This window comes from Phallusia mammillata, chromosome 6 (assembly GCF_965637545.1).
Source record: "Phallusia mammillata chromosome 6, kaPhaMamm4.hap1.1, whole genome shotgun sequence".
Lineage (NCBI taxonomy): Eukaryota > Metazoa > Chordata > Ascidiacea > Phlebobranchia > Ascidiidae > Phallusia > Phallusia mammillata.
Window position 1 is genome coordinate 3,575,041 of NC_137257.1, and position 21,953 is coordinate 3,596,993.

The window sequence follows — 21,953 nt, forward strand, 5'->3', positions numbered from 1 at the left end:
CACATTGAATGTAATTGCATGGGCCTTCACAGGAAGTCAGCTGTATAGCTACACAAAGCTTCCGCGTGTAGTGACGTAAATATAACATGTATGCAACCCGGTGAGGTAAGACTTTCTCATTGTTATGCTTCTTCCGTTTTGCGCAAGACCTTTATTAGTTGGTTTTGAAAGGTGTGCGTTGCGTTTTAGTTTTGTAGATCAGCGGCTTGGTAAACGGATGAAGCAAGTGTTTTGCATCGGAAATAGGTCAAGTAGAAGAGGTTGGTAAGGATAGGTTTGATGATTTAAAATTTATTTGGTTAGGTTGGTCTATAAATCACATATTTGACTTTGCCTACTTAGTGTGTAAACTAATAGGTGGGCCAGTTTACAATGAGCTAAAGCGATCTTAAAATCACTTCGTACATGCAACAGTACTCTGAAAAACATACCTACTTTCAATGGAAATTTTTTTTTCGGAAATGAGTTTTGTTGATCTTTGCCTGTGAGACCATGTTTCACGCAACTTTTATCATGTTTTGACAGATACCACTCAATAAAGGTATAGGGCAAACAGTAGTCACCTTGGTAGTTTTGCAATGAGCGGGCTAATTGTGTCCCTACCCAAATTGCTCTATAGCAACATTCTATCACCTGTGCTAGGGGCCCTGCAAGATGTTGCCTCGACCGGATACACAATGATGGGAGCACTCGAGCATGACCAACGTCATAATGGCACCGCGCACGCCGTCACAGTGGAGTTGTCGAACGCCGATTTGGATCTTTTCGTCCGCCTGAAATGGATTTACACACTTTTGACTCTTCTGTTTTACTTATGCGGTGTGCCTCTTGCCCTTTACTTTCTCGGAGTTCTATTGTTTCGCCCTATTGATCGAGTCAAAAGGCTAGGTTCCATCGGGTAAGTTTAAATAATGAAACAACGCTATTTGACAATGGGTTTACCCGGAACGTCCATTGTGTGTTTTTCAAAGGCCTAAAAGAACGAAACTTTGACAAGTTGTGCTCAATAACACAAAGCCATTTTACACGCTTGTTGGTCACGTTCCGATAAGGAAGGATTAAGGCAACGTTTTTGTTTTGAAATGTGCTACTGTGTTACCTAACGCTATGTATCATGTTTAGCATTCATTTTGCGATTACAAAATTGGGCTTGACAGTACCAAATGCCATTGTAACTTATCCAATTATCAAATCGTCGATAATTTTAACAGCTCTTTATTCACCCTCCCCCCAAAAAACTCCCTACACACACCCCTAGGTCACCCGTTCCCTCGAAAATAGATATCAACATAAGACATATGCCCAACCCTAACTGGGGATTGGGGTTAGTTTCCCGATAATGGGTAAAACCTGGGACCGTTGTAACAATAGGTCAAAGCGTTAAAAGTTTTGGGAGTGGTTCTCTTAAGGCTTATGACAAAACCTAAGGCATTAAAACTGGTCACAATTTTCTCGCAGATATCTCAGTCATGAGGCGGGTGCAGTTTCGAAGAGAGAAGTTGCAAACATGATTCGCAAGAGGAGGAAGATAGGTGAAGATCTGCCTCCCGTCTTCCCTAACGGATGGTTCAGATTACTTGATAGTTTGCAATTGGGCAGAAGTCAAGTCAAAGAAGTTACAGCACTCGGTAGGTTTCGGGATATGAGAAAACATTGTAAATGATTATGAGTTTAGCCTACGTGATGTTTAACACAGACTCTCTTTCATAAATAACCTAGCTCTATTTTGAGGTTACATTTACAACTCTCGAAATCTAGGCAAAAATTAACACCATGTTTAGCTAACAGTTTAACAAACGCGATTTAACTCAGGTATGTAAGGTAACGGGATTTATATATCAAGCCATAAATAGCTTCAAAACCGCTTTCATTTTGCCTGCGTCCGCCTCACGACGTAGTAAAAGTGATTTATTATTCCGAACACACATGTCGTTTACTTTTATGTGCCATACGTATCTCGCAGTATTTTTGCTGACACCTATTCCGATCGATTAAAAATTAAACGATGACGTCACCTCCAGTGTTAACGTCATTGCTTTGGCCGAACCATTTTGCTTTGCCCTACAATCGCGTTGTATGTGTCGATATTAGAAAAGGGTCTTCGTTTGGTCGATGCACTTGCCGTAACTAAAGTTCTACGAGTGTTATTTTACGGTGTCGTTAGAGGTTCGGTATCACGAGATACAAACGTTTCTGCCGGTCGCCGTAAATGTTTATGACCCAAAGTAAACGCCGGTAATGAGGTCACGTGATGTACAAACAAACTGAGTTACGTAACTTGTCATTTTACCTCATAGGGTTGCCTTATGTTTCCCACACGGTATTGTCTAACAATCGGACATTTTGAGACAAAAATACCGACGAAAATACAATCGGTAAAGCAAAATAAAGTTACTTATACGGCTTTTCTATAAAGGTTAGGAGTCACGTTTGAACTAAACAAGCTGAATTCGGCATCATTTCGGGTTTGGAACGGGTTTCGGGTTGTACTTGCTGGTTTTGACCCTAATTTTACTTCCTATATCATGTACTTCTATCTTGTACACTATTTTGTGTCACAAAATTAAACCAATAACGTTTTGCAGGCGAACACTTTGCAGTTTACCGAACAAAAGCTGGTAAAGCACACATACTGGACGCTTACTGCCCACATATGGGTGGGAATCTCGCAATTGGCGGCAGAGTAAAGGACGACTGCTTGGAATGTCCATTCCACGGATGGACGTTTTCCGGAGACGGCCAGTGTACAGATATTCCATATTCCACAAAAAGTAAGAACCACCTGTTAATCTCATTTACTTGGTGCACTGCCGTGCCCATGGTATGCTGACTGTTTATTTCTTTATGATTTCGAGTCCGTTGCAATAGTTAAAAGTTTACAAAACTATGTGCTAATCATGTGCAGGGCTCAATCATGATGAAAGTAAAGAATCTATATTGATTTCCCAATAATGGTATCAATACCATTTTGCTGGACGACGGCACAATGTACTAGTCCCATTCAGTGTTATTTACCCTGATGAAGACGACCTGTATAGGACGTCGAAACGTCGGAATAAAATTACATTTGCCAGAAGAGCTCTATAAACTTGGTTGCATTTAGTTGCGCAATTTCGGATTAGGCTATTAGTCTATAAATTAATTTCCGAATTGTTTACGCCAGTGGTTCTTAACCGGTGGGAAATTTCCCACTAGTGGGAAATTTAATGTTTTCAGAGGGAAATTATCTAAGTCAGGTGACCAAACTCGGGCCCGAGGGTCGAACCCGGCTTTGAATTAATCGTTGAATGTTACTTTACTAATATTTTTTCCGCAACAGCATGTTAGATTATTTTCAGCAAGGCTTACAAGACACATACAAATCCAAAGGCCGTTTGTTACATCACAGACAAGACTAAAAGTATCAATGACTTTGCTGTTGTGCGCGAATAAAAGCCGTTCCTTTGTTGATTGTGATGCAATAAATGACTATTGCAAGTAGAGGAGACTCTTCAAAATTCCAAAAACTTTAATCTCTCACAGAAGCACTATTTAAACTAAATAAGATTGCAGTATACCTTTGGAGTTCCAGACCAAATCGCTTCACAAAATTATTTCATTAAAAGGATAATTTTTTTTGTTAACGTAGGGCACAAAACATCAGTATAAAAATAACACAGGGGGAAATTCGAAGTTGGTGGTTGACTTTAGTGGGAAACCACACCAAAAAGGTTAAGAACCACTGGTATACGCAATCACCCTGGGGTTAAACTTTCATCAAACGTCCATCAGTCAAAAAAGTATTAGCACAACGTTACCTACCAATGCGTGATAGAACAATAACGACTGATGTCGTCAGGGTAACTGAACCGCGAATCGAAACTTTCGTTGTTTCGGAATGCGAAAAATGCAACGTTGCGCCATTGACTAAAAATCACGTAATCTCACTCAAAAATTACCAATCGTGCAACGGGTTATTCGTAAATGACTTGACTCGAATACTTAACGCAACCATGGACATTTTTTTGTGGTTGGGATTTTTTGCGTGCTGTGCTTGCGAAAGCATGATGTCATGTTGAAACTGATAAGATGAGGGATGTCGTTTTCAAGAACTTTTGTATGTGCAATGGGATTACTATGTTACCACTATTTTCTGTCATTTACCATTAGACAGATTTTGAAGATAAAATTTACACTCACTTTTTATTGTCACACTGACATTATCGTTTAGACACCGATATCTTTTTTAAACAGTTTTTCCTGCTAAAATGTTTCATCAAAGCATGCAAAGTTAACCTTTAAGGCCCTTCTGTAGTAAGTTAAACAATCTCAAAATCGAATAGTAAACTTTTTTATTGAAAGTTTTTGAGGCCTTACTGATTAGTACAATAAATATGTATTGAAAAGATAACCAAGTACCTATAGTTGAATTGAAACTTACGTATTGACATGTAAGGGTTCATAACTTGGACTTTCCGCTGCAGCATGAGATATGCAAGGGCATTTCCATGAGACATGCGCTAAGTATCATGAGGTTAAACGTGACCTCATGACTCATGAATGCAAAGCATCTATCAATAGAAACTTCCCCCTTCTAAAGTAAGAACTACCGCACATAACAATAAAGTACTCATTCCGAACGAAGCAACTGTTTTCTTGTGGCTTTCAAGGCCTAAGTTCATACAAGTCGGTCTTTAACTGTTGGAAAACGATTTTGCTTTTTAAAAATGACACAACACTTTTAGATAGCCTATACCCAGGGTTGCCATACCGTCCTCATTTCTAAGATTTGTCCTTATTTTTATTTTGAATGTCTTAGAAAAGTTTTGTCCTTATTTCTAACAACTGTCCTTGTTTTTGACTTGAGTCCTTATTTTGTCATATTTTTAACAATTACAAGTCAAATCCCTGCTAAAAGTAAACCTAGACCTGGGCTGTCGTGAGATGCACTAAGTGTTTTCTACGAACAAGGAGTTGGAACAGAATGTTCCTGGCAAAAAGTAATATTAATTGTTTTTATGCGTTGATTGCTACACATGTGATATGTCAAGGCTCGTATAAATGCAAAGATTTGTTCAGAAACGTTTGTTTTGTTTGACATGAAAGTCGAATTGTTCGTGTGTCCTTATTTCGAGTTCCATGTCGATGGCAACCCTGCCTATACCGCTGTTTTTTTTTCAAGTCTAAGTAATTTTAAAACTTTTCAGAAAATTATTTTTCTAAGATCGATTCCGCATGTTAATGCATTACGAATTGATACTGGTAACGGCGAAAAAAGTAGTAAATGAAAACCAATTGAAAAAATTGAATTCTATTTAAATCAGTTTTTAGAGACTGACAATGCCCACGTAGTCAAATCTTCGTTTTTGACAACTTCCTGTTTACTGATTTTGAGTCAGAAGCATTTGCTTCTTTGTTACCATTTATTTAAATAAACGACTTAATTTAATTCCAGATTTAGGCGATTATCCCTATTATCAGGAATTTCACCAAATTGCCTTGAACCCCCTTTAACTTGTTTTTTTTTCATTTGTTTTCAAATTCCTTAAATTCAATAGGTATTTTTGCCAAGCATTGTTGATTTCTTTGTAACGGACAAAATTTGCCTTTCAGTTCCAAACTTCGCCAAAACAAAATCATGGCCCTGCACTGAAATCAACGGAGCAATTTACGTCTGGTATCATTGCGACAACGTACCACCGCAGTGGGAAATCCCTGAAATCAAGAGCATCACTAACGGCAAGTTCACGTACAAGGGACGGGTGGAACACCACGCCAACACACATATACAGGTGAGGAACCACTATACACGTGTATTTACTGTTAAAGTTATAAATGGGACTGAAATTGGAGCCCGAACCCGAAAGTACAAGTCTGAAACCAGGCCCGAACCCGAACCGTTTTTGAAAAGCCCGTTTTGGGGCCGAAAGTTTGATTGACAGGTCTATATACATTGAAGCCTCAGGAAAGGCCAACACAATAGACAATTGGTCTTGAACAAGGCATTTTAGGGCAGTTTGACATTAGGCCAGGTCCAGCAACTGGCTACTTAGCTAGTTAAATTTATTCAAAAAATACTGACACAGAGTGTAAAGTCGGGCCCGAATTAAGTCCGTTTTTGTGGAAAAAACCTAAACCCGAACCCGACCTGAACCCGACCTGAAAAGCCCTGCCCGATTACAACTCTGTTTACTGTGTCTGCACCGGTTGGAATTTTAAACGGCACCGCTTTGGTTGGTTAAACAGGACTTTTTTGTGGTAAACCGCAAGCACGTGTGTTAGACGGAAAGCGTTACGTATTTAGAAAAATATTAAGATGCAATGCTTCAGCGTTTTGTTAGAGATTACATCCGCCCTGTTTGAGAGAGACAAAAAAGTAAACACTTATAAGTTATATAAAATATTACCAGATGCATTTGGGCATTAAGACACCTACGTAGTAAAATGGTACAAGTAAACCTTATATGCATCGTGATGCAGTTTAAATTAAAAAGGTTAAGGTTTACTATAGGGCTGACGTACTTTCAAGGCGTTTTTACGCAAGAAATGCTTACGAAATTTCCTTTCTTCACAGGATGTCCCTGAGAACGGATCGGATCTTGCGCATCTTGGTCATCTTCATGTTCCCAACGTCTTCTCCGGTGCCAACCTTTCCACACAGTTTGACTCCTGGTGGAATTTTGTCGAACATATCTTCAAGGTAACTGTTCTTACATAAGTTGACCTTGACATAGACCTTCTGACAAATGAACTTTGCGAATTCTTTTCTACGACGTCTTCAATACGGTAAATAGTAGTAATGCTTCTTAACCCCAAACGGAATTAAGCATAGTTTGTGTTGAAATTAACCCCTAGAGATTCTATTTGAATAAGGAAATGACAATACTAAACATATTTTGGTGGAATATATATTCTTTGATGTTTTTTTGCTGGCTTTTGGGTAAATTTGGTGATCAACAATCAATCATGTATTGGACACGTATGCTGTCTTCTTAAAATAGCGCGTTGTTAGTGCTTAGTATTTACCTTTTTTATCAAATAAAAAAGCACCGTCCAACTCTGATCAGAACTATTAGACTAATATGCATTTTCGAAAATGATGTCGATTTTATGAAGTTTATAAAGAGGCGGCGAAAAAAATGCCCCTGTGTTACATTCAGAGGACTCTTGATCAATTGCACTTCAAGTTAAGAGCGTTAATCTTACACCACCAGCTAAATTTAGAGGATTAAAGAAGTATCGGTGGGCGTAAGCCGCGGAATGCTCAGCCAATTGATGTTGTTTGACAAAAAATATCTCGGTTAAGATCTCGCTCCTGGTTAGATCGGGTTTATACCACTCGTAAACATAGGCCCGTGTGCAACATTTTCATTTTGCAAAAAAATAAATTGGCCACGGATTGCGATAGCATCTTCCGGCACCATAAATATTTTGATAAGAGTCCAAAAACTTTCACCCATAACCCCGCTAGCTGTAGGACGATGAACCGTTGGTGATATGTTGTTTTTCGGTAATACTAAGTTGACCCTAGCGGTGTTTTAATTCAGTGACTCCAAACCGTTTTTGAAGATGCAACACACTGATAAAAACTATATTTCTACTGACATTTTAAGGCTAAAAACTAACAAATACTTATTTATTATGTGCGCCAAAGTCATACGTGAGACTATAGGTACGAAATTCGCCAAAAAGTGGTTTTAACCCAAATCGAAGTATTGTATTGAAAAATTGTACCCAAACATCCTGACCGACGATTAGCTGCAATAAAGCTATATCTGGGCCAATTACTTTAGAATGCGGGATATGAGATAAAAATAAATCAATCTTTGTACGTGAATTATTAGGAAACCTGCTAAACACGAAACGGACGTGATCGAAGCTTCCTATAATTAGCCTACAAAAAAGTGATTGATGGTTTCAACACAAACACAAAGTTATTTTTTTGAAACGAGGTCACGTAATGTTACACTTTCAGGCGTTTTTTTTTCAAAGTTTTTTTCCACTTTTTTAACGTTCTCCCTTTATCAAAATGACTGACAGAAGTAAGCAACAAGCTTTCACACATTTAGTGGCACAGGTGTGACAATGTTGGGTTTAAATTTTAAACAACCTCCATTTTTTGCGCCATGTTTCTTACTTTCCTTCTTTGGTACTTCGTAACTATAGAGATACATGTAACCCACGTTAGGAAATCGTATTAGTTATTTTTCTGGATTTATGATTATTTTGCGGAACATTATAATTAAGTTTAGCTTTAGGGAATTTCACTCAGTACTAGACACGAACACCAACAGATCAATTTCGTAAAGGAAGCTATATTATATAATCATACTCACTGCCTTTTTAACTCATAAATGCACCATTAAGCTTTGTTGTTGTTATTATTATTATTATTATTAATGCCCACCGTCATTGTATGTATACCTTATATTGAAATATTTGCATAATTATTTCGGTGTATGCAAATTGTTTTTAAGCTTCAATCAATCTCTTATTGTTGTTGATAGGCTCAATGCAAAGGCGCCTCGGAAGATGCCCCTCATATATCGTTGTTCTATTTAACTCATGATCTTAACCTGTTCAAGAAGTGGTCGTGCTTCCATTTAAGTCTCAACGTGTACCAAGTAAGTAATACTGATACTGTTAAACAAAATAATAACGTGCTTATGGCATCAAGCGTTAAAGGGGCACCGTAAAAACGTTTTGTAACAGAATTTTGATTGCTTATGTTATATTTTACCCATCCAACTATCGCCATGTCCAATTTTTCCAGTTGATTATGCGTTGTGTTCTATGAATGCAAACACTGCAACAACACAACATTACTATAAGTTTTCGGACTTGCTTTTCTCTAGTCAATAGCTATAACACTATCTTTTAAAGTACACCAGTGTCTTAGGTTGCAAGGGCCTGTCATATAATATTTGCTTGTTCATATACTGCGAACTATAAGCCGCAAATTATTAAACTATCGGGTACTGAAAAGCATTAAATTTTGCAAATTACAAGGTCCATGGATAAAGGGTTTGGCACATGAAATCAGTGTATTTGCAAAAGTGTAAGAATCCTGATTGGTGCAATGTGTAGAGTTGTAAGTGGGAAGCCCGTATTAGGCTCAAAAATTGATGAAATTGTTGAACGAACGGTACCACGTGTAAAGCCAGACCCGAATCCAGCCTGTTTTGTTTTTAACTTTATAGCCTGAACCCGACCGCAAAAAGCCCAGACTAACTAATAACTCTGAAGCAATGACTAAGCATAGCTAGCACAAATTATATGACCGTCTCACCTCGACCCAAAGGTGGGCGCCATCGCTGTTTCTGCTAATTCACGTTTTCGTTTTATCGTTTCTTTATATTTATTTGCTGACGCTAAACGTGGTCTCTAGATTTAATCGTTCAGGCAAATCGAAAGTAAAGGCCACGCAGACTGCTGTCGTGCTAAATCTTGTTTATTTACCGCGTTTTATCTCAAAAATCAACCTGACATATATAGTCACCTTTACGATATAATAACCTAACAACGACCTTTAAAATATGACTTCGATTAAAAATACATTTTGCTTGCCGTTTTTTTTTTCAATATTACAACAAAATAACGCATTGTACGTAAAAATTGAGCTCTAAAGCATATTTTGAGGGGGGAAATAGATTAATATTAGGTACTGTTTTGAATATAAACTGTGGCTTATGGACTTTTCTGATAATTTGAGCAATCAGATTTCAGGATTTATTTAGAAACAAACACATTTATTATTACCACTGCCAAAATTGCTTTTCACAGCTTTATGCTTTTTGAAAAATCACCCACACACAATAGGCCACAGCTAAGCGAACTTTACACCTCAAGCAAACTCCAATTGGGAGCCTTGCTGAACAAGTGACCGAAACTCAATACTCTGTTTTCGGTGTCAAATTCCTTGTGGAAAATAATGTATCGAAACGTCACGCTAGGTCACCATAGGAACAACAATCAGTCAAGTCATTAAAAGCACGATTTTGGTCAATTTTATTGTTGTCCGTGTTGCTAGATACAATGCGAGTGAAACTGAAATGCATTAGCTTTACAACATCTATATTTGGGCATGCCGGCGAGTTTGTCCGATTTTTTTGTGCTTTGCCAAACATTTACATGATTACATGCTACAAAAACGTGCATTGCTGTACAAGTAAAAGCCTTATTAACCGCACCAATGAGGTTTAACCTCTTGATAAAGCAAGTAGTGGTACGCATTTTATAATTCTCAACAGGTTGTTAAAAAAATACTAAAGACTTTGCACTTTTCAACTAAAGTTTTGAGATTACAATTTTTTTTGCTTAGGTGTCAGAAAACAAGTAGGAAAACTTCAAATATTTTACCGGTTGCAGTTGTATAATGTGGGTGCTGGATTAACTACTGGGCGGTAGGCACGTGCCTACAGGCAAGTCAAAAATCCAAGCCACTTTAAAATCAGTAGAAATTTAGTCATGTAATTATTTTCTAAACTAATAAGTATTTATCTTGATAGCTCTGTTTTTCCAGATGAATTAAATGTTGCAAAAATCGTTAAAAAAAGAAGAATTGAACGTGTTGCCACTTCCTTTTTGATGTTTTTAAAAAGATTTGGCAACACTGATAATTCTAATTTTTTGGTTGGCAACCCTGATTTTCGGGCCACTTATAAAATGTGCCTGCAGGCCAGCAGACCCTTAATCCGGCACTGTATAATGTTGCATTTTGTGGCATTTAGATTGGTCCAGGAATTGTGCATCTTCACTTCACCAGTCCGTTTGGCGAAGGCATCTTTGTGCAAAGTCTTACACCTGTTGAGCCTTTGCACCAAGTCCTCACACACAACCTATACGCAACATGGAGAATTCCTAATTGGATAGGAAAAATATTTCTCATAATGGAAGCGATACAGGTAGATTGAAATTGTACAGTTAATCAATTGTAGCACAAATGCCATTAGGCGAAATATATATATAACAAGATATTCATCGTCAGATTTCGTTACTAGGAAAATACTTCCCATTCTTAGTTATTTAATTGAATAAACGGCGATCGTCGATGACCATGCTGCCTGTTGAATGGTCAGATACTATCTAGTTTTCAGTGTAGCACAGGAGCGTCACTTTGTCGTTTCTAAATTTTAAACATAGGTAAGCTACAACATTAAGACATAAATCCTTAACTTGGATCCGCCCTGAAGCATTGATGCAGACCAGCGATCACGACACACTCACATAGAAATCATAGTACGCCAGATCTGTTAGAGGTGTAGAGCTTCTAACACAGGAACTCACAGTACTTAAGGTTCGCTAAATATCGTTAGATGCCGGTCACCAAGCATTCCAATATGACAAGGCGTAGGCTAGAAAATTTTGGCCTGCAAAGTCTTTCCGCCTCTCGCCTACACAGATTCAGTGGTGAGACGGTCGGAAGTCGAATCACAAGCACCATTGCCTGCCTCGTATGTCAAGCACCAGTTCGACCGTATCACCTAAGATAAACATATTCATACTGGGATCAGCCCTAAAGCGTCGATGCAGACCAGCGATCACGGCATACGTATCGATAAATCATAATACGCCAGGCCTATTAAAGGCGTGTACCGAATCAGCTGGTCTCCCAAGAATTCCCATATGGCAAGGCACACGCTAGAAAAATGTAGCCTGCGGTGGGATTCGAACCCACGACAGGAGACTTTCCGGGACTCGCGTTCTACCAACTGAGCTACACAGTAAAATCACAAGCATCATTCCTCGCCTTGTAAGTTGCACATAAGATACAAACATAGTTATTTTGCAGGTTGACAGGGACGTAATGATATGGAACAACAAGACCTTTAGCCCACGACCCAGGCTGGTGAAAGAAGACAGTCTCATCGCAAAATACAGACGCTGGTTTTCGCAATTTTATTCAGAAAATAGTCCCAGGCTGCAAATGAAATCGGAAGATAATAGTTGGTAACATTCATGTAATGTATTGGTGGGAGTGAAAAAAATTTGGTTGTAGGTTTATAGGACATTTGTCGGCTACGTCAATCTTTAATGTTCGTCAGGCGACGCTGTTAAATATTAACACCAAAACAATTTAAACGTTTTTTTATACTGTTAAATCAGAAATTTGGAAATAAATTAAGTATCTTGTTATAAAAAGGCTTTGGTTTAAAACTTAAGTTGTAACATATAAAAACGTGGGAAATAGTTCACAAGGCCCCCTGCTTTTCTACTTTGGAGTGGAAAAACATTTTGACTGATACAAAAAAAAAATTGGACCTAGCCTATCTCATTATTTTTTGTTTGTTTGGCTTAATTTTCGAAAAAGGTGACATAAATTCAACGGTTTATTATGCAAGACAAAATGGCCCTAATACGTATTTTTATCTTAGTGTATTACTTTTGCTGTTAAGGTCAATTAAAAAACGTTCTAATGTTGATCAGTTACGAACGCAAAACACAATGAATCGTTCTAAAATGCAATATCAATGCAACTCAAGTATAACGCATAAACGATCATGTCCTTATCATTAAATCATTAGTCATCATCCAATACAACTTCTAATATTCACAAATCAATGATAATGACGTCACCAATACAGTGACGTCATAGCGGATGTGGTGCCTGTACGTTTTCAAACCGTTCCATAGTTTTGTTTTAATGTTTCCCGTGTCGATTTTTCGCAAGTATGAACCGTACGTTTTAGTAGTAAATTTTGTACATAAATGATAGACCTGTAAATAACAGCGTGATTATGCATGAATGTGAATGTTTCTTTTTCTGTTTTTTCGTCCTACCCCCATAATCTACTGTACATTAACGCAATGCGATTGTTTCCACTTTTATGCACCACTCAAAACGTATTACTTTGCCCACAAATGCAACCTCTAATTTCGCTTCGAATGTCTTGTGTCTTTTTCTACTCATTAACGTTTTGCATGAGTTTAATTAAAGAGTTCTATTTCAAAGTTCTGTGAGTCGCTGTTGAAGGAACACAGTGCAAAAAAAAAACGACAACAGTTTTCTAACGGGTGAACAAGCAGGCTTTTTGGCAATTAAATAGACGCCGTATGGCAAGGGGCTAATTTATTATATCTTTATCCTTCATACAAAACCACAAAGAAAAATTCATATTTTTTGTCAAATCGAAGCCAGAAACTGATTTAGAATTACAAACCTTTAAAATACAAGGTTACTGTAATTCCAAGTGGCAAAAAAAACTTTTTTGAACGCTTTTTGAATAAACTTGCATACAGTCAAAGATTAATGTCTACCTTCGGTTCATTATGAGTTAAAACTTTATAGTCATAACATTGCGTCCCAAACCTACATAGAAACTACTGAAAAAGTGACACAGTTCAACCAGCAAATTCATGCCTTTAATCTCTGTAGCACACAACATTGTTCGTTTATAGCAGATACAGTGAAAATAAAAAGGACAGATTGCACGTGTGGTACGGAAATAATAGCATAGTACTTTGACAAACACAGTTTCTACGCAAAATGGATGGGTGAAAGTACGCTGTAGAGGTGACTTCAAGCTGCCCCAAATTAACGTAAAATGTAGGTGAATCGTGTGTTAAAAAAGTTTATAAACTATTGTATTTGCAACAAGAGTCAAGATACAAAGCAAAACGCTGCACGCAGGGGTTAAGGTACAATCGGTATGTTATGAAATGGCAAAAAAATGTTTAAATGTACAGTATTTCTTTGAAAGATTTTGCATAATTTCAGGTGTAAGTATTTTTATTCTTAAATGAATGTACATTTAGGCGTATAGCAAATGCAAATTAGAGACATGTGAATCAACCATAAAATCCACACTATATACATTAGGCCTACATTTAGCAGCCCGGTAAAACAAGCATTTTACCACACTTCCTGTACATGTTTGAAAATTTTTTAGGATGCGATTAATAAAAGTTTGTGAAAAATGTTTTTACCATGGGGTACGTATACACCATGGGGCTACAAAGCACTAAACGAAATATGGTTTCAAATTTAATTTGAGTGGACCCATTTGTGATAGTTTTAGTTATGGTTAAGAACGTTTGTCCAGTAACATTTCTACAACTATGTAATTTAATTGGTACAAAAATGTTGCAATATTATTACTTTACACTTACTAAAATTTTATTTCTTTTCGACAGTTATTTTCGCCTGAGGGTACAAACGCAAAAAAAGTTGAGAACCACTGGTTTAGAACAATTCATACACCTCGGCACCAAGATTGTAAAGTTCCTTCACAACGATTACATAATTGTGGTTGTTTCATCAATAAAGTACTTCATTCAAAAAACGGCAAACGCAAGGCATTAAGAAAACAAGCTCTTCATTTTATACGTCAAAAGCTTGCATGATGTCTCTTAAAGCCATTATATAGTTCCACACAAAACGTGCTTTTAACTAAGAAGTTATTCCCTATTATCTTGTAATTGTTGAAAAAACAGCCCAACAAATAATATTTATTGAAGCAATATTTTGACTAATTACGTCCTTCAAGGCAGTTTTTGCTTGAAGCAAACATACAATTCATCTCATCATAGCACAACTGTACATTCATCAGTTTTACATTTCAGTTAAAGTTCGTCCCGTTCCGCTAGTTTAATTTTCTCAAACAAATTTCCGTAAACTGATTGGGCATAATCGTGGATGACGTCACCTCTGTGAACCACCAATTTAATCAACTCCTGCATAAAAACACAAAATGTAATAATGATAAATGTTATCAATGCAACCCTTTTTTCCAGATTGTTTTCTTTTTTACCATAACAGTAACAAATAAACCAATTTGCCAAAACAGTCACAATTAAGTTATAAAATCTTACATTTTTCGTGAAAAGTAAGTACCAAAGCGCTACGGTCAAAATTTCATTTAATGAAACCCCCTTTAAGAAGGTCCTATTTTGGCATGTGCTTCAGCAATTGGTGATTGTTAGAGCTCGTTAAAAAGTTATGACCCCTGTCATAGACGACGATTTATAGTTCAATTCCAAATTGCAAACATGGGTATTACATAAATTTGGCAGCATAAAATAGTTGCAAGATACGTACCCGGTCTTGCTCCATTTCAGCATAAGAAACATAAGTGGTTAAACTGTTTATTAGCTCGTTGGCTTGTTTCAATACATCGGCGAGGGCCTGACAAAAATAACAAAACACAATGATTTGTTAGGACACAAAAAACTGTAGTCTATACGTTACTGTTGTTGACAATACTTATTTGGTAAAAATCAACCAAAATGTCAAATTTTAAAAATACTTTTTGTTGTACATTAGGAGGAAATAAATACCCACTTATTGTTTGTCTGTTGTTTAGCAATAAAACAACATATAAACTAGTGATGTACCGAATCGGCTAAATTTCGATTCGGCCGAAACCGAATATTCGGCGATTTTGCCGAATAAATTCGGCCGAATCAACCGAATCATTTATGACGTCACGTGAAGTCGTAACCTACGCGTTTGACATAAAAACATAAGTTTATCTACCAGACAATGGTTGCGTTTCGTCCTTATTTTAGTTCTGTGGGGTGTAACATGGCCTCAAACATGATTGCCAACCCGACAATGAATTACTGATTTTTTGTCTGCAGTGGGAAAAGCGTCAATGTGTTAAAAATTATAATGATTGACGCGATTTTCGTTGGTAATAAGCAGAAAAGACACGTTAACGCTGTAAATGTGTGCTCGTAAAAGATTCGGTTTCGGCCGAATCGCAACAAATTATTCGGCCGAAACCGAATCTTTGCAAAAGTGGCCGATTCGGCCGAATAAATTCGGCAAACCGAATATTCGGTACATCTCTAGTATAAACGAAATATCTGTCATCTATACTTATCATAATTTCGCTTTTAATTTGAAAGTAAATTTTCTGACCAGGCATCTTGGGTACCTTTGCTGTTATGCTGTTATGTTATTATTTAATTATTTTGTAATGAATAAAAACAAAAATAGTAACAACCTTCTTTCTCTGCAACAGAACGAAATCTTTCTTTTCTATTTTTCCGTTTTCGTCGTAATCCAACAAGACAAAACTCTTTGAAACAATTTTCTCGCATTTGTCGTTCCAAGCAGGTTTCGGTTTCCCAAGTGCCACCTGTGTTAGTTGCACAAAATTTTACCTTCAATTTTTACCGAATTCTTTTTAAATAACAAACAATAACTGTAAAGGCGAAACTTATACATCTCACAATCTCAAGAACGAATGATTTAATGTGTTATTTTTTCTTAAATTTTCGGAAATGTTTATTATACCTAATTCTACTGGTATAAGGTTCATTATAGTCTTTATCCACGAAGTAACCAGCGCTTGGTGATTCTTTTTTCAGGGTTAAAATACGAGTGAATTTCAACGAAATTATTTTTATGTTCAATTATAATTCCAATAATTATTGGCCTGAAACAGAAATTATCAACATACAAAAGGCAGCTGTTTAACTGTATAATTTGAAACCATGTTACGCCAAAAATTGGAAAGTTAAAATATTTACATAGGTAATGAATGTTATAATCAAGTAATTTTGTCTAGTCACTATAAGCTTTAAATTTATGCTGTTTAAAACATACCTCGACCAAATATTTTTTTAGCGTGTCGTAATAATAAACCTTTTTGTGTTTCATGTCCTGCAGGAGTAGCGACCTTTAAAGAAATATATGTGCATTTTAGGCTAATTCGTACGGTAAATACAACCCTTGCCACGAGTTTAGGTATTTAGTTTCTTTTGGTTAGCAATTATAAAAACAGACAAACGTTTTTTATGAAATGAAACTTATAACTTTATTTTGTATACTGCTTAAATCGTATTTCAAAAACACAAAAATACAGATCTAATAATCTATCTACTTTTTGCAAACCTTTTATTGCTTTTGTCGTTATCAAAAAAAGTAGCAATCTTACAATATTTTTGGTAGCTCATAAAGCCTTTTATCAGCTAATGAAGCAAAGAATATTTAAGTAAAACTTGTATCACAAAAAAATCATAAAAAAGCAAAACTACTTACAACATGTGTCTCATCACTTCTTGTTCTTCATTAACCGCTTCATTTTCTCCAACTTCCTCTCCAGTCTCAGTCTCTTCAGCATCCTCTCCTTCTCCTTCTGGAGGACCTACACAAAATCTCATGGGGTTAAAATAAATCCACCAATACTTTTGTTTCCACCAAATAGGTCAATAAAGTTGGACTCTTAAGGCGACTGTTGGAAACTTAAAACTTAAAAGTGCATAACCGGGCCTGCGTATCTCAGTAGGTAGAATGCCAGCCTGGGAAAGGCTCCCGTCGTGGGTTCGAGTCCCACCACAGGCTAGTTTTTCTAGCTTGTCACATAGCAATGCTTGGGAGACAGGCGTAATTCTGTGTAGCGCCTTCAGTCAGCCTGGTGTACTATAAAATTGTTTAGGTCCAAGAGGCTTTTTGCGTGTTTGACTTTAAAAGTGCTTCATCGCTCTATATCAGGGGTGGGCAACCTACGACCGACGGGCTGCATCCGGCCCGCGCGCAACTTTTGAGTGGCCCGCGACTGGTATTTTATTTTGATCGGCCGGACAGAATGTGTGTGTTAAATCCCATATTTGTACCAAAGAGTTGTTACATTAAACGTTGATAGTTTTTGGTCATTATAAGAATAGTCATCGACATCGTTACGTACAAAGACAAAATCATTGTGTGTTTGACTTTGCATAGCACTGCTTTGTCATTGCATGACCATCGTTGCGGCCCGCCTCCGCAATGTATCATTACCTTTTGGCCCGCGCATGCAAAAAGGTTGCCCACCTTTGCTCTATATACTCACTTTTATACACTATACTTTATCACCTGTTTATGCATCACAGTTTATGTCAAATTCAACTGATCCTTATATCAAATTACCTTCACCCTCTTCCTCCCCATAACCAGGCTCTCCAAGAAACGTCACCTGGTCGAGTGTGACGTCACTATGTTGACCGCAGCGCTCCGGAGTAAGGTCGATAAAGTCCAAGGGTTTATGGTTAAACCAAATGTTCACTGCCAAGTTGTCGCCAAACGAATTGACCTGATGCACCCTGTAATGATAAACAGGTATTATTGTTCAAAGCTATCCTCTTGCATGTGGCATATGGTTTCTTTTTCTGTCTAACCCTAACACTGGTCGTTGGATTCTAGGCCCCCTCCCTCGACTGGTCCCACCAACGTTTCCCTCCAGTCGTGTTCTACCCACATTGCGCCAAACTCACTTCCTTGTGAGCTCCCGTTATGTAACGCTTATAATCAGATGTAGCTGCAGCGCGTTCTACCATTCATTATCCACCCAGGGTGGACGACACTTTTTGCACTCCATAACGTTTTAACGTTGGTCAGCTATTTCTGGCTTGGTGATTGTGTTGCTATGTTTTCTTTTACCTAGCGAAATAAACTCAACTCAACACATGGTATTAGAAAAAGCATAGAGACAACTGTATTGAAACAATCGCCAAGTAGAAAATAGCTGCGCAACTATTAGGGCGAAACGACGAAACGCACAATTTGTGGATGCATGCTGCCAAGTTGATACCCGAATACCCAGTAACCAAGTTGCTATGTTACACATATTACTTAGGGGATGTTTTGTCCAAGAAGATTATGGACCATTCTTTGCCGAAAAAGTTTAGTAAACTAGGAGTCAGAATAAGACAGCAAACGCACGCATGTCTACGTGCTTAACTGCACTAACTACATTTTAATCAGGATGCTCTTTAAGTAGGATTGAACGGATATTGGATACATCCTGTGTGTAGGAGAGTTACCCAGACTGCACAATAAGCGTATAGCATACGGCTAGAGACTGCTGTATAAGAACATATTACAAGCCACATGTGTGTTAAGCGGCTGCATTCGATTTTTTTTAAGAAAGCACGAGGGATAAAACTTATTGATCCCAATTGAATGCTAATTGAATTAAGTAGGCTTTTCACTGCAAATTTACTGAATATAAAGCTTGATAATTCCCAGCGTTTCGGTAAAGCCTTTTTACTCCTGTAGTAATCTAGTTCTTACCATCTCCAAGGGATGTAGAGACAGTCGCCCGCCTTCATATGCACAACTCCATATCGCATCTTAGATAGTGAAGGATATTTCACAAAATCCACAGCATCAACATCCAAACCCGAATAACCTCCAGATTTTTTATCAATCACAGTGTCCATCCATTTCTTAAAATATTAATTTGGTAAAACTGGCTTTTAAATTTTATACTGTTTTAGCATGAAATTGATAATAATCAATGTTTTTTTTACTTTTAAGTAGCACATAGATTTTTTAAAATGGGTTAAAAAACTTGACTGACTGCACTGGTAAATAAAACGGAGTTGTACATAGACCTGAAATTGAGGCACACAAGTACACCCCAAACTAATCAGATTTTATTTTAACAAAGCCCTATATGCACCTAACTGTTGGCATATATGGTTTCAAGTCAGGCCCAAATCAAGCCTAATTTACTGAAACTCAAGCCTAAACCGGACCCAACTTACAACTCCAGACTAAATAGTAAACTATTATTGTCATTAGCCATTTCAAGAGTTTGACATATTCTTGGTAAATGCACCTAAAAGCAAACCTAAAAATTCACTTACTTCATCTGTGTCAAATGGACTGACAAAAATAAGAGTTTTGTTTCCCCGATACAAACAATTGATGTTGTCCACATCATCGTTGTGTACAACAGATTTAGTTCCTCCACTGCTCATCCACATAACCTAATATATAACAAATGTTGCAAAAATAAATTAAATGTGTCCAGCATGGGCTTTTACACATAGTATGTTTTGGAAAAATAGTAGGTATTTTCGGCGGTAGGTATATATCTTTTACAAGTGCCCAGGAAAAAACTGTATCAAATTGCAACACCAACAAGTCTTTTTAGTTATTGGTGGATCAAAACATTAAACTCTACCTCGTCCAGTCACGTAACTAGTAATAAAAGGAGGTTATGTTATATTTATTTTTACGTTTATTTTTGTACTTAAATATGTTTTTATGTTTAAAAACAGCAGTGCTTCCATATCAGGGAAATATATACATATATATCTCAGTCAAAAGTACAAGAAATTTTACACAATGTAAACAATGCAGAAATCAAAACCTCGTACATTTGTGTGTAGATTGTTATCATTAAGAATTGCATCACATTGAAGTGGTGGAGGAAGAACAACATCCTTTCTGAAAATAAATTAGAAAATGTGACTTTATCAATGCATTTGTGTATTAAACTTAAAATTGAAATGAAAAAATCAAACAATCAATCTATTTCTATCACACAACTTACAAAAGAGGATTAGGGACTTCGCTAACCCAGTACATGTCACGCTTTTCATATGTTTGCACAAACTCTTTGAATGTCATTTCAATTGCACTCCCTGTCCGAATTTCCTTTTTCCTCCCCTCAACAAAAACCTTTTTTTCATCATTGACAGTCTTTTCTAGCAGATATTCATTTGTCCTAAAAAAATATTATTATGTAATAACAACCTTTCAAACCCTTAAAACTATGAAACAGAATACCAAATTAAAAGATTCATAAAAAGGAGTCAAACAAGCACCACACCTCATGAAACAATTAAATTGTTTAATCCTACAACTGTTTTAAATTTAATTGTCCATCACGTCATAGTAGCAGTTTGTAAAAATTGTTACACAATCTGGGAAGAAACCTGCTTTACCATTTGGTATAAGCTGGGGAAATGTGTGCCGCATTTTTCATCACAAGTGGCAAAGATGCAGCAACAAATCCATTGAAAAATTCAGTTGTTGACGGAAACCCTTCGATGGCATAAACTTCAAAATATGGCCCAGTGGAACCAAATGGTTTCATATGACCAGGCAAGGATCTCAAACGCTCTTGTTCTGTTTCGCTGAGTTCTGATTGAATCTTTTAAAAACAGAAGGTGTTTACAAGAGCATTAAAGCACAGTTATTATTTTTGGAAACAATATGTTTAATAATTTTGAAAGTTTTTTTAAGTTGCAGTTTCATTTCACTTGCAGTAATTAAATCTTATTAACAACACCGTCTGCCTTGCACAATAGTTACATTACTTGTTGGAACTCACCTTCTGTACACATATTGTGCAAACAAGAAGCAGAAATGGATAGAAATTCATACTATAAGTTGATCGAAAATGACCTAATTTAAACAAATACAAGTCCAAGAATCCTAAAAAAATAAACACTTCTTTATCTTGTGATACTAAAAGCCGCCAATCCTTTTTAAACACCTATGCTTTTAGTATGCCCTGTGTCACGACCGAAACTTTTAATGCTTAATACAAAAAAGTTAGTAAAACATGTAGCTGTGCCAGGATTAAACACATATGGGGTATTTTCCAAGATGGCTCCTTACAACAGTTAGACCTTAAGACTGTTTTTTTTCCTTCTTCAGGAAGGATGTATTCGTAGATCTTCTTTCCTGATTGTTGCACGTTTTAAGTGGTTGCTTGATTGGTACTTCCCCATGTTGGATCACAAATTGTATTTTTTAAAGTTTTCAAATGCATTGTTCAAATTATTCTGCAATTTTATTCTCTTCATGGAAAACGTGCGGTTGTATAACGAAATTACTTACAAAGTAATAACGCACGTTTTTACTTGCACGGTAAATCTTTTATTTTATTGCTCCCTAAAGTAGATTTATCATTTTGTTATCCCGCAAAGCAGGTCTCAAGTGCAAACTATTTTTAATATTACAACATATTCGTAATACATCGTGTTTTTTCGCAGGTCTAATCTAGCTAAAAGCATATCTACCGTAAGTAATCTGCAAAACAGTCTGTTAATGGCTTGAGTCGTTCACGAAGTAGGTCAGCAGTTCTTCCTCATTTAAAGAGGATAGTTTGCCGGGCACAGGATGGGACTTGTATGAATTTTTCTTGAAACAAGTCATTTGTTTTTTAGCGAAAGCTCTCCAAAAAGTTGCAAAACTTTCTTCGTAGTTGATCTCTATTGTCCAGTATCGATACGCCTGACTGAACAATTTA

The 21,953-nt window shown here is 36.9% G+C and overlaps 2 protein-coding genes across 2 annotated transcripts; one reads left to right on the forward strand and one right to left on the reverse strand.

The window, feature by feature from the left end:
• The first annotated feature begins 504 nt into the window (after positions 1–504).
• LOC145232748 (cholesterol 7-desaturase nvd 1-like) lies at positions 505–12,865 on the forward strand. The gene is made up of 8 exons (XM_080097420.1): positions 505–898; positions 1,459–1,628; positions 2,586–2,771; positions 5,593–5,771; positions 6,554–6,679; positions 8,487–8,603; positions 10,710–10,883; positions 11,771–12,865. The coding sequence occupies exons 1-8, from the start codon at positions 579–581 to the stop codon at positions 11,930–11,932; spliced, it is 1,434 nt and encodes a 477-aa protein (XP_079953546.1). The 5' UTR covers positions 505–578; the 3' UTR covers positions 11,933–12,865.
• A 454-nt stretch (positions 12,866–13,319) lies between these two features.
• LOC145232747 (uncharacterized) lies at positions 13,320–21,161 on the reverse strand. Its single transcript, XM_080097419.1, has 12 exons — positions 21,030–21,161; positions 20,641–20,849; positions 20,247–20,420; positions 20,071–20,140; positions 19,555–19,677; positions 18,977–19,131; positions 17,834–18,006; positions 16,967–17,072; positions 16,532–16,604; positions 15,927–16,061; positions 15,017–15,103; positions 13,320–14,652 (listed from the first exon to the last, which is right to left on the reverse strand). The coding sequence occupies exons 1-12, from the start codon at positions 21,078–21,080 to the stop codon at positions 14,542–14,544; spliced, it is 1,467 nt and encodes a 488-aa protein (XP_079953545.1). The 5' UTR covers positions 21,081–21,161; the 3' UTR covers positions 13,320–14,541.
• Between the last annotated feature and the right edge of the window lie 792 nt (positions 21,162–21,953).

Excerpts from the sequence above, each read along its gene's own strand:
- LOC145232748 (XM_080097420.1), top strand. The coding sequence starts at position 579 with ATGAGCGGGCTAATTGTGTCCCTACCCAAATTGCTCTATAGCAACATT. Across the intron at positions 899-1,458 it reads AAAAGGCTAGGTTCCATCGG|ATATCTCAGTCATGAGGCGG; the intron begins GTAAGTTTAAAT and ends ATTTTCTCGCAG. Across the intron at positions 1,629-2,585 it reads CAAAGAAGTTACAGCACTCG|GCGAACACTTTGCAGTTTAC; the intron begins GTAGGTTTCGGG and ends AACGTTTTGCAG.
- LOC145232747 (XM_080097419.1), bottom strand. The coding sequence starts at position 21,080 with ATGAATTTCTATCCATTTCTGCTTCTTGTTTGCACAATATGTGTACAG. Across the intron at positions 18,007-18,976 it reads CTCTACATCCCTTGGAGATG|GGTGCATCAGGTCAATTCGT; the intron begins GTAAGAACTAGA and ends TTATCATTACAG. Across the intron at positions 16,605-16,966 it reads GAAGTGATGAGACACATGTT|GTCGCTACTCCTGCAGGACA; the intron begins GTAAGTAGTTTT and ends ATTTCTTTAAAG.